This window comes from Haplochromis burtoni, unplaced genomic scaffold (assembly GCF_018398535.1).
Source record: "Haplochromis burtoni strain Fernald_Lab_line unplaced genomic scaffold, NCSU_Asbu1 Contig_70, whole genome shotgun sequence".
Classification (NCBI taxonomy): Eukaryota; Metazoa; Chordata; class Actinopteri; order Cichliformes; family Cichlidae; genus Haplochromis; species Haplochromis burtoni.
The window spans coordinates 611,359-623,638 of record NW_024582431.1 but is presented as its reverse complement, the minus strand read 5'-3'; the positions used below and the strand labels follow the sequence as shown (position 1 = coordinate 623,638).

Sequence of the window (12,280 nt, the reverse complement as noted above, 5' to 3'; positions counted from 1 at the left end):
TTTTTTTAAAAAAGCCCACTTTAGACTCATATGCTTTGGAGCTCCAGGTAGTATTTTCTTTCAAGAATTACATAAAAATAGCTTTCGGTTGCTTTGTTTTTTTTTTTTTGTTTTTTTTTTGACCCCTGGAATAGCAGACGAGGAGGGATGGATGGATAGAGAGATGGACCTCTGAACTACAACAATAACAGCTTTCCCTAAACTGACTTCTTTGGACAGGAATCGAAGACCGGATATACCAGAATGACTGCTCGCGATCCGAAGCACCTGTAAAACATTTTCGATGCTCTCATTGGGACTGGTTTACTGGTTTATTGATTATGTGACAGAAGCAGCTGGATAAATCCTGGAGTTTATAAAGCACGAAGGTGAAAATGTGGATTTGGGGTTATTGTACTTAAATAAAACTAAATGGAAAACTAAAAATAGACATGAAAAAGCAAAACTAACGAACTGACCTTTTGTGAAAAGGAGCTACAGTACAATAAAAAAATATTGAGGAAATATCTTTAGTTTTAGTATCTGTTTGGTTTGATGAGGTATTAATGGGACTCTGGATGTCTACAAGACTGAGTGCTCCGTTTTTATTGTAATACCTATCATGCCTGTGATATACCTCCCAAACAAAGACTGACACTAATTAAGACTAAACTAAAACAATTTCAAACAATAAGAAGTAAAGTGAAATAAGAAAACTCACTCTGGAAACTAAACTGAACTAAAAGGAAAAAGTCAGAATGAAAGAGAATTAAAATTAATTGGAAAATACAACAGTATAATAACATTTGCTTGGAATGGTGTGCAATGAGGCACTTTACTTATTTGGGAAAAGTAATGTTTTAACTGCATTTAGGTTAACATTTGCATCTATGGTGGTGGCATACAAATCCAACATTTTTAAAAACTGTAGAAAGTATATTCAACCCATTTAAAAGTGAAAAATCGAATCAACCATAAAGTATTGTCAAATAAAAATACCATAATTTCTTACAGGTTGAACAAAAAGCTTCAGTTTTTGGGACATACCAAAGAATTTAGTATTTTAAATGAATCAGCAGGCCAGCTGAACATGGAGAAATCTGAAATCAATCTACAGGTAGATCTCCAATCCAACGTGCATAGAGTATAAACTTTTCAAAAGAAAAAAAATTTAATATATTGATGTTTCCAAATTTGCTTTCCAAACAAAATCACTTTTTCTGAGAAACTTAAATGCATTTTATGAGAATTTTGTGAAACCACTGATAGCAGTCTTCTACAAATTAATAGACCAATAAGAGCTTATTTCTTGTTTAGTACATATTCTGTGTGTCTGCTGGTAAATAAAAACAGTGTCTTTTAATCTAGTTTTATAATCGAGGACGAACCCTTTCAGGAGTTTTATTCTCGTCTTATGTTCTCGTTCAAAATTAAATTCTTCAGGCACTAAATCAGAAGTATAAAATCCTCCAAATCTGTCATTAGAGCTTTTTGTACAGCTGTGTTTAATTTCTGCTTCACATTATCTTTGTTACGGGAGATTTACTGAAAACCAAAAACATTGTGGGGAATCGTCCATGTAGAAGTAAACGTGTAGTAAAATATTAATACATTAACCAGTGTGTAACATCAAACTTTGTTTTCTATATTATAGAGGCTCTGAATAATGAACATGACCAAATGTTCATTTTTTTTAAATAATTCAACATCTTTTACTGATCTCACACTACAGTGGTGTGCCGGAAGTCTGTACGAAAATAAGTCTGCCTGCCTTCCTCCACCCACACTTCCCACAGCTGTAGTAGACCTTATTGACCCACTTTTGTTTAGTTATTTCAAATCACATTTGACTGTCTTGATTTCTGAAAAAGCTGCAGAGCGCTAGATGAGATTCTTTAATTAGTTGAAATATGTAACAGGAGACACCTGAGGCACACAGGATTACACTTTATTAAGTTGAAAATGTTCCAAGTGTGAGCTTTTGGTGTTCTTGGATTCAAAACAAATAATTCAAAAGAACAGTTTACCGTTTTATGAAATTTGCACGCTAACATTGCTAAGACTTTAATAAGAGGATTGAGACCGTGTGTGTGTGCGTGTGGGGCCAAACAGCAACTAGCTTATGTTAGTATAAAGACAGAATAGTTAATCTACTATGTAGAACAACTTTTAAAACTATATATTGTTTTTGAATTTTTATTAGTGTACAGATTTGATGAATAACAGTCAACCCCCTTTTATTACACCTGCTTTAATTTCCATTAATACAAATATCTGCTCGACTCATTTAAGCATGTAGATGCGGCCAAAGTTCAAACTGAGCATCAGAATCTGGAAGAAAGGTGATTTAAGAGACTTTAAATGTGGCATGGTGGCCGGTGCCACACAGACTGGTGGGGTATTTCAGAAACTGCTGATCTGCTGGGATTTTCCCAAACAATCATCTCTATGGTTTACAGAGACAGTGGGGAAAAATATCCAGTGATTTTCTCTTGGAGAAAAATCACTTGTCAAAGTTTACCCATGTCAAAGGTGAGTGGGTAAACTGCCACAACCTGAAAGGAGAGTAACAGTAGCCACTTGTTAAAACCAAGCAATGCAGAAAAGCCAAAGTTCAAACAGTATGTCACCCTTTGAAGCAGGTGGGCTACAGCAGTAGCAGACCACACCTAACATGATAACACTTGTGAACAGCCCAGGCAAGAGGTGATGGTCTAACGGTGTCTTGTACATTTTCTTGGTGCATTTTGGGTCCTTTAGTACCAACTGAGCATCATTTTAACACTACAGCCTACCTGAGTATTTTTTCTTACGTTTATAACCACAGTGCACCCGGATGCCAGTCTAATAGAGCATGTTTGGGGTAGAAGAAGAGATTCAGATCATGGATATGAAACAAATGCCATGAAGCACTGAGGCAGTTCAGAAGGAGAAGCCATCTTTTACACGTAAAACATGCAACTTGTATTACATACCTCAAAAATATATAATAAACTAACAACACTGCACTTCTGTTGAATCCTTATTCAGACACTTTTGATGAGGTGTGTGTGTGTGTGTGTGTGTGTGTGTGTGTGTGTGTGTGTGTGTGTGTGTGTGTGTGTGTGTGGGGTCTCGCAATTTTACTCCCAGACACAGCCTAGTTAGCATACAGAGGTCCTGTTTGAACTTTGACCTCTCTGTGTAATAAGGTTCTGAGTCTTTTCCTGGATCATTAACATCAACTGCTCTGGTAATTACAACACTGCAGATGAGGGTGAACATCAAGGGGCAGAAGCAGGGGGAGGGGTGAGAGGAGGGAAGGATGACATAAACAGAGATGTCTTATAGAAAGAAATGTGTTTCTTTACGCAGGCGAGGTCGGCGTTTGGATGCTGGGAGTTTCATCACTTTTCATTTTGAGAATATTACAAACGCAGTAGAGCCACGCAAGGAGCTTTCCATCAAACTAAATGCTACAGCATACACCGATGAGCCACGGCATTAAAAAATAATGGCAGCTGTCCTGATATTCACGTGGATGTACCACACACCTAAACACTGTTGCTGCCACTGCAACAGCCAAACAATGTACCTCATGGTACCCAAAGGTTTCGCTGCCAGTGTACTGGTTTTTATCAGCACAGGTGTCTGTGTCCTGATGGGTCAGAGCTGTTTTTACTGGCGCAAGGAGGACACACACAGTGTTAAGCAGATGGTTTTAATGCTGTGGCTGACAGATGAATATTTCCCTGGTCCATTTAACTCAAATTGCACCCTCCAGCTTTTTATTGAGCACTGGTGCTGAAGGTGGTATGTCACGTAAAATTGATAAAACTTACTGAGAACCACTGATCTACTGAGAGGCTCTAATAGGCACATTTCAATGTGCAAACTTTTAGAGACCACCTGCCATAAAAAAACAAGAAAACAAACATGCAGAAATAGAAATGCATCAAAAACACATTTTATTTAGTTAGCAAGTAAATAACTGTAAGTTACATTCTTAATATAAGATGGATTATGGGCTTTATTTTATCATTTTTTTTATAAACAGTAAGTTCATGGATGACAACTATAATTGTATTTTAGCACTGTAAATATCATTTTAAGTAAAGCGCTTACAGATCTCGGTGGAGTAACTGTTACAGCAACATAATAAATGATAGAGGCTCTCACTGACATCATCCAGAGCCCTGACTAGAGAAAAAAATAATTTTGAGCAGTTTGAAGCCTGAGAGTTTTACTCAGAATATGTCAGTAATGTTGTTTTGGTTAAGCTGGGCTTTTGTGTATCTTGACAGATTTATTAGCTTATGGAAATGTCATTTAATTTTCCAGACAGATGAAGGGATTTTTCACCGCCTTTCCAAATATCTGAGTTTTATTTTAGATGCTTGCATTATTTTAGATTTTTCCAAAGTTATTAGCCCTGCTGAGGCTATAGTGTATTCTTTTTCCTGGATAACAGCCGACAGTCATTTGTTGTAGGTCTAACACACATCTCCTGAATAATCCCAGCACATTCTTCTTTGTCAGATCCCTCAAGCTCCTCTACATTTTATGGTCTTCTGGCATGGATCTTGGTCCTCAGCTCAGCCAACAGATTTTAAATGAGATTTCATTGCACAGTCCATTCCTGTGCAGGGTTCCAGTGATTGTTTTCTTTGAGACTACAATTCCTGTCTTGGTTAAATTATTCGCTAGTGTCTCAGCAGTTGTTCTGCGGTCTAGGCACACGTCTCACTAATTTCTTAATCTTTTGCTTCCTACCTCTGCCAGGCTTGTTCTATACTGTGGCTCTCTTGAAGTACTTGATGATACCTCTTGGTCTGGTTATTGACCCTTGGAAACGCTGTGATAACTCTGCTTTGTGAGCATCAACAATGTTTTTTCTCAAACTTTGGAAAAAAGTGAAAGTTCAAACCCTTGCTGAGGTTTTTGCGCTGTGTGTAAATTGGAAGATTACGCTCAGTTTTAACTTGATTTCACAAGCTTTAAGCACTAAAAGTAAAACACATCATCACACAGCAGTGGTTTGTGCTAGGGCTAATTAAAAATGTCAGTTTTTTAGGGGGTTAAAAATCTGTTAAGTGCAAATAGAATATATTTTTGCTTCCTGAAGAAAACTAGCATGTTTAGAAATGCTATGCTGAAAATCCTTTGCTCTCTTTTTAGGGGCGCTAGCAATTTTGTCCTCATCCGTAATTTGGTTTATACTTCTGTTCAAGAACAAGTACCTGCCAAATCATGACTACCATAAACCTCTGCTGTGTTTTAATTTTAGCGCTAATGAGCAAATATTACCGTGGTTGCACATTTAACTGGCAAACCATCAACATGCTAGTAGTAGTAATTAGCTAAAAACGTCACTCTGCTGGATGGCAATCCACTGGATGCTAACTACATTCAATATAATACGGAAACTAACAGTTAAACTCAGTATGTGTGCACATCAGAAATCCTACCTTATTACATTTATTTGTAATACAGGTGGCGTTATGCACGTGGCTTATTAGTAGGTTTGTATAATGAACTTTAGCTTCAATGACAGCTCCTGTGTCTGGAAACCATTCCACTGAAAATTTCCAGCATAAATCTCATCTTTATGTTGCAGTCTTTCCTGTTTGTTTCCCCTGTGTGTCTGTGTCTCCACATGTTCATTTCCTCTCTTAATAAAGAGCTGCACTAACTCAACAGATGCTCAAAGGAAGGTGGCACATCTGGCTTTGAAAAATGGGTGAAGTGGCAGAAACTGATCTGTGGTGCTCTCTGTGTTCCTCGGCTCTTATTCCTGTTGTGTTTTTCTTTCTATCATCTTTCTGGAGAACATTGACCTTTACGCGTTTTGTGTGCCACGGTGTGATTGTCTCGGGAAAAACTGAAAAAGTAAGGGGGGGTCTGCAGAGACGTGCGGCACGAGGCTCCTTGTTTGTGTGTGTGTAAGTGTAAATAGCATTTTTCAAAAATATGACCTTATCCAAAACCAATACAATCTGTCATTGATGAGAGGCATCCTGAGGCACTTCAGCAGGCTTCATCATCCATATGGGAGGTCATGAACACGCTGACGGCACAATCTCAGATCATACACTTAATCGCAAACACAGACATGTGGTCTATAAATACTTGAATGAAAATGAGCAGGATTTCTATCGTTTTGGTAAAATGACAGACAAGAGATCTGGATTATAAATTTATGCTAACTATAATAATAATATGTTGCTTACAGTAAAGGTAATACAATGTTTGGGTGAATAATCACTGTTTGTAATGTGTGTTTAGCCCCTTGAGCACTCCTGATTAAGTGTGTTGATCTGCCGAATCAGAAGCACACACCTATAGTTTGTCATTATCTTCTATGTCATGATAGATTTTGTGAAAAATGTGTTCTACTGAAACAAAGACTTTTCAATGCAGATATTATGGCATGTTGTGAGACATCACAGGGTTAAGGTATGAATATTCTAAATTCCTTTTATTTTTCTCAAAAACAGTGAGGTGAAGGTGGTTCCTCATTACTGATAGTGACTTTCTGGGATCTCACAGAATGACGTGTGTTTATTATATTCATCAGCAAGTAACTGCCAACCCAGTAGCGCTCCGGACTGCTGTGCATCTCTCTTTAGATGTTTAAACTGTCTCGTTCCCTCCTTTCGTCTGTGTGTAGGATGTACGATGTTGGAGGTCAAAGAACAGAGCGGAGGAAGTGGATTGGCTGTTTCGAGGACGTCAGGGCGGTGCTATTCGTGGTATCGCTCAGCGGATACGACATGACCCTGGTGGAAGAGCCTTCTGTGGTACAGCATGCACAGAATCACTCATTCACAAATGTTTGTTTTGTTAAGTGACCGAAAGCAGAAGTCTTTTTTTAATTTATTCATTTATTGATTTATTTTTTAGCTCAGACTACTATTAAAGACAGAGTTTAAAGTGAAAGTGTGTCTGCTGTTCTCTCTGCAGCTGTTTGATGGTTGTAATATCTTCTCTCTGCAGAATCGTCTTCAAGAGAGCATGAAGCTCTTCTCCTCCATCTGCAATAATATCTTCTTCCGCAGCACATCCATGGTGAGAAACTCATCTTTGACCTCAGGAGGGTAGATGTGAGTCCACAGAGCGTCATCATAGGAAGGAGACGTGTTTTATTCATAGACGGGCTTTATAATTGTTCACTTCTTTAAATCAGAAATATGTTGTGAAACTGCATAAGTGATGATTCTGTGCTTATGTGGGCTAGTTTTATTCATTATCATCTTATCAGACTGGTAATTTGTACAAAACAAATTCAGTTCTCTCAACGAGGACTGACAATAGCTCCCAACAGTTTTTGGCTTAAGGGGAAAAGTTGAAGGGATCACAAAAAATGATCGGATCCATCAGGAAAACGTAATGGCAATATCTGCTGAGATATTTCAGTCTGACCGCTATTGGTGTTACATTTCAGTCTCATTTTATCAGGCAGCTGTGGCTCAGGTGCTAGAGAGCGTAAGCTACTATCCACATAAAGTAAGATGAGATACTTTATTTAGCCTAGAAGCTGGCAAATTACATGAAAAACAACTTTCCTCAATGAAACTGATATATTAACACAAGATAAAATGGATCAAAGAGGGAAAGAAATACACAAAAGAAGGGGCTCAGATGATTTTTTTTTTCTTTTAAAGTGAAGTGCTCAATAGATCAAAATTTAATTGTAATACAATAAAGAGTTTAATAAGTAAAATCTGATGAATGAATGCAGATGTGATACTGTGATTCCCGTGGGAGTGGGAGCAGTGCTGAGCAAGTGGCTAGGAAGCTGTCTCATGTTACAGAAAAGGTTTCAACTAAGTCAAATCTTCAGCTGAATATTGATGAAGTTGATAACAACACACTTTATAACAAAATACCAGCAGAGACCATTTCCAAACTTTTTTTTTTCATCATCATAAAATAGACAACGTTGAAGAAGTCAAATATTTATTATTTTATCTCCTTCACTTGGCTTTTAAAAACACAAAAGAAGACGTGCAAGTTATGAAAATATAACAAAGCTACTTTTCTGCAAGTTTGAAAGGAATTTGAAGGAAACTGCTGCTCGTGTTGCAACATTATAACCAATCCTTTAAAAATCAAGTCCTACATAGCAAACTGTTGCAGTTTCATCTTTATAACACTCGTAGTCAATATAACATTTCAAGTTCTGGGGAATTTACCTCTATATTCAGGTATGCATCTCATTTTAAAGACTGTTTGTCCTAAAACATTTAAGGACAGAGCTCAGAGCAGCTCGAGGGGAGTCTAAAGCTCCTACGAGAAGTTGTGCTTTCTCTCAATGCGCCACAAAAGAAAGTAGTAAACGTCCTGTGAACATGAATCTCTTAATAGTTGTTTAATGTTTAAGTTCCTTTTAAAGATTAATGCTATATAAGTTTGATGGTTCTTGATGGTTGTTATTTTTATCAGACTTGGGTTTGTTTTGTGATTCTATATCAGCTGCCGTGTTTCAGTTTGTTAGGCCGGGAATCTCAGTTACATTTTTATAGGTCTTGTTTGTTTTTTGTGCATTTTATTCCTGTTTGACTTGCTCGGGGACTGCAGATGGAAATTAGCTAGTAGCTAAATCTGATAAAATGCATCTCTTCTCTTGGGAGAGTGATGTTCTTGTACAAAGTCCCTGACAAATAAATACAAACAGAAAAAGATGTCCTTGAGTGTCTAATGTAATATACTCCTTCCTATCTTGTTAACCCTCCTGTAACACCATGTTGCTCCAAGACTTATGTTGGAAACCACTTTATTATATTTTTACAAGGTTACAGCGTAAAGCAATGGAAAAGAAAATGTTAAACATGTCTTTCTGTGAGACGGGAGAGAGACTTTGCCTTTGTTTTAAAGTCAAAAAACAAAAAGGACCCGTCCAGAAAAGGTGGGAACCTCGGTTCAGTTTGACAGCTCGGCTCAGGCGGGCGGAGCTCGCCGATGAATCGAGGAGAAATTAGTTAAATCTTTGTCGCTCTCCGATTGTTCCCTATGACACCACGAGACGAGCATAAAGCTAATGTGTCTGGTAAATGTTGTTTCCACACACGGATCGCTGTCTCTGCCTTTTGTCTCTCAGCGCGCTGTCACTTGCAATTAAACGGCGAGTTGTAATTAGGATGATCTTTGGCTCTCTGTTTTTCCATTCCCATTTCTGGTTGACGATCACAGTAAAACAACCGTGTAATGAACTTGTTTAGTTTATTCCACCTAACTTGAGTTTGCGGTCCACTTAGAATACAGTGATGCAAAGGCTGCGACCTCTTTTTAACACTTTTGATTAACCTTTGGAAAAAGGAAACTCCAATCTCTGAGAAAACAAAGGCCTTTTTTTGCTTTATTTAACTTAAAGTTTTAAGTAGTGTGTGTATTATAGAAAATCTCTTCATGTGATTGTTTCTGTATTGCACCAATCCTCTCCTAGTAGGTTATTCATTTTTACGCTATAAAAAAAACCGTATTTAAGGCTTCATTAGAGCCAAATAGGCAATTAAGTATCTTTGTGTGACGTGTTTATGTGCAGGGTTGTGTGTGTGTGGACCTGCATGTTAACATGGCCAACAGGCTCATTAAACAAAAGTGTTTAATGATACCCTTTTTTTTATGTGGGAGGGAAATTTGTAACCTCCACCTCAATTAACTTTTCACTTTGGCTGGTCAGTGATAATTGCACACCTAGGTGTCGCTCAATTTCTTGTTCATTGAAAATGTGCACAACCTTTCCCCTCTGTTGTTATTATTGGAAAAAACTAGTCCTTGTTTTTTTTTGTGATCAGACAGGCCAGAAAGAGAAAACCTGGTCTGAGTTTTAATTGGTACACTACAAAGCCAAAAGTAGCGGTGTAGTTTAGTTGTAGTCAGGTTGAGGAAGTAAACAAAGAGACAGATTTACGAAAGGAGTCGCTGAGGTTGTGGAACTCGACTGCAGGAAAGTGCGCGACAGATTACTGAACACTGATGTGAGCGAAGCCATTGATCCACCATCAACACACGATGTTTGTGTCAACACAGCTATTGATTTTTGCATTTAATGTGAATATTTGTGATTTATTCCAGTGGATTTCATGTTTTTCCACAGTTACTGCAGAGTTTTAGTTGCAAACGTGATCTTTCACAGTTGTTCTTTCACACTGATTTTCCTCTTGTTATGAACTCCTTCTCTCAGCTCATTGTTTTTCTCTCTTTGCAGATTTTATTCATGAACAAGATAGACCTTTTTCAAGACAAGATCTTGCACTCTGGGCGACATCTGCGGTTGTATTTACCGCAATTTAAAGGTAGGATTGATATTCATTAGGAATGTTATTACCACGGTCAGCATGATAGCATGCAAAAGTCCATGGCTGTGTCCAGAATCACTCAGTAGACAGTAAGTTCACCATCTTGCAGTGCTGTCTGAAAGCACAGTGCATTTAGAGCTGCATAGAAAGTACTGCACAATTTACGGTAACTACCCAAACATTGAATACCATCATGAAAAACAGCAGATGCATCACGGCCTGAATTTGTCTTTAGATGCTCGCTATCATATGTGTTTATAATAAAAAATTAATGTTGGTATTTATCTGTTTGGCCAACACTGAGCTGCCAGGTTTTAGTGTTTAAAAATCATCAATACTATGTCAAAACTTTTTAAACTATCAAGAGTTAAATGAAGCTCACACGTTTTACAAATATAGGTATTTGCTGTCATAAAAGCATAAATTTAGTCCAGCGTCACCTAGGGGATTTAAATGCGTACATTGAATGATGAGCTCTTAGCCTGCTGCAAACTGTGATATTTTGGGGGGATTTCTGCATCTGCTCAACATTTCACTTCTCGTGTCTCAGTGGGCTCAACAGGGGCCGTGTCCCCTCTGCTCGCATGCAAATGTCAATAAAAATGCTAAAACACTTGGGATTGGGGTCAGCCTGCAGAGCAAGAGTCTATTTCACACTGACCTCAGATGTGATGATGAGTAATACAGCGGCTCCCGGCATTTTTATGTGTGTAGGTTGTGTTTTTGTTTGCTTGGAGCTGACAGAAGTTGGATGGCTGGACTGTTGATTCATTATTTTCTAGTTTAGCTTCTCTGCTTGGTTAGTATCAGTCGTGGAAATGGACTAAGTGCATTTATTCAAGTGCTGTTATTAAGTCCAATTTTGAAGCAAGCTGCTGCGCACAGACACACAAATCTGCTAATTAGTGCTTAGTAACAGACTAATGAAACACTAGAATTTCACTTATTAAAACTGAAGCACAAACTTCAAGCTGTTATTTGTCAGATAATGCCATTTATTGCTTGAAAAAGTACCAACAGCACAAACACAGATGAGAGGTCCAGTTAGGTTAGTCAGATATGGTTGGGAGGAGGCTTGGTGGACAGCTGTCTGCTCCAGCTGCCCTGTGTGGGTACACCTTTAATTTAAAGCCTGTGACCACGTAGTTTTCTCTTGAATTAAGAAAATATCCAAACAGTAGAGTTATTAAAAAAGATCTTTCTACTTCATCCCAGTATTTATTCTTATCTAGTATAAAATGTTACTACAACTTGCTTTTTATTCCTTTCCTCTCTCATAAATCATCTCACGACTTCTTTTATTTTTAGACCCTACTACAGAAGATTCACAGTTCAAAATAATCATTATTTATCATAAACGGCACCTTGGTTTGACCTCTGAATTCGTCCTCTGGCTGAAATAAACTCCTCTGTTTAACTCCTCTCCCTTTAAACCGCTTTTCCTCAGAAGGGCTGCACCTCGCAAACAAAAGGTTTGAACATCAAGCAGGTGGAGCTGCTCGGATATCCGCTCTGTCACATCACAGAGAACAAAAAAACTGAAAAGCAAACCGTTTAAAACTGAGTGTTCAAAGCAGTCTGAACATTCTGCCTCACAGGGATTACTCATGTATGCCTAAATTTAATGATTTAAAAATGCTGGTCGTGATTAAAATGAGATTAAAATAAACATTCACCATTTCAAATCATGACCACTGGCATTACAGTGGAACAGTAATGACAGAAAATAAGGAAAAGTATAATATAACATCTTGTGCAAATTTATAATTTGGCTAAAAAATGGAGATAAACCTAAAAAAAACTTTGGGATTCACCAAATCTACAACCTGATCATTTTTAATAGGAATGAATGCACTGGGCAGCTCAGCAACACCAAAAACATTTGAAAGATAGTAAAGTGCACGATGACAGGATTATTTCCATGGTTAAGAAAATTAACTTTCACACATCTGACCAAGTCATTTACTAATCAGGTTGGTGGTTCGATCCAGTTAACCTTCAGTCACTCGCTGCTCCAACCT

The 12,280-nt window shown here is 37.8% G+C and overlaps 1 protein-coding gene across 1 annotated transcript in view; it reads left to right on the top strand.

Annotated features, from left to right (window-relative positions):
* The window catches only part of gnav1 (guanine nucleotide binding protein (G protein) alpha v1), a 44,742-nt gene that overhangs the window by 23,080 nt on the left and 9,382 nt on the right, over positions 1–12,280 (top strand). The window contains exons 6-8 of the mRNA XM_005925077.3: positions 6,629–6,758; positions 6,955–7,026; positions 10,169–10,256. Coding sequence (XP_005925139.1) covers positions 6,629–6,758; positions 6,955–7,026; positions 10,169–10,256 — 290 coding nt within the window. The remainder of the gene's footprint in view (positions 1–6,628; positions 6,759–6,954; positions 7,027–10,168; positions 10,257–12,280) is intronic.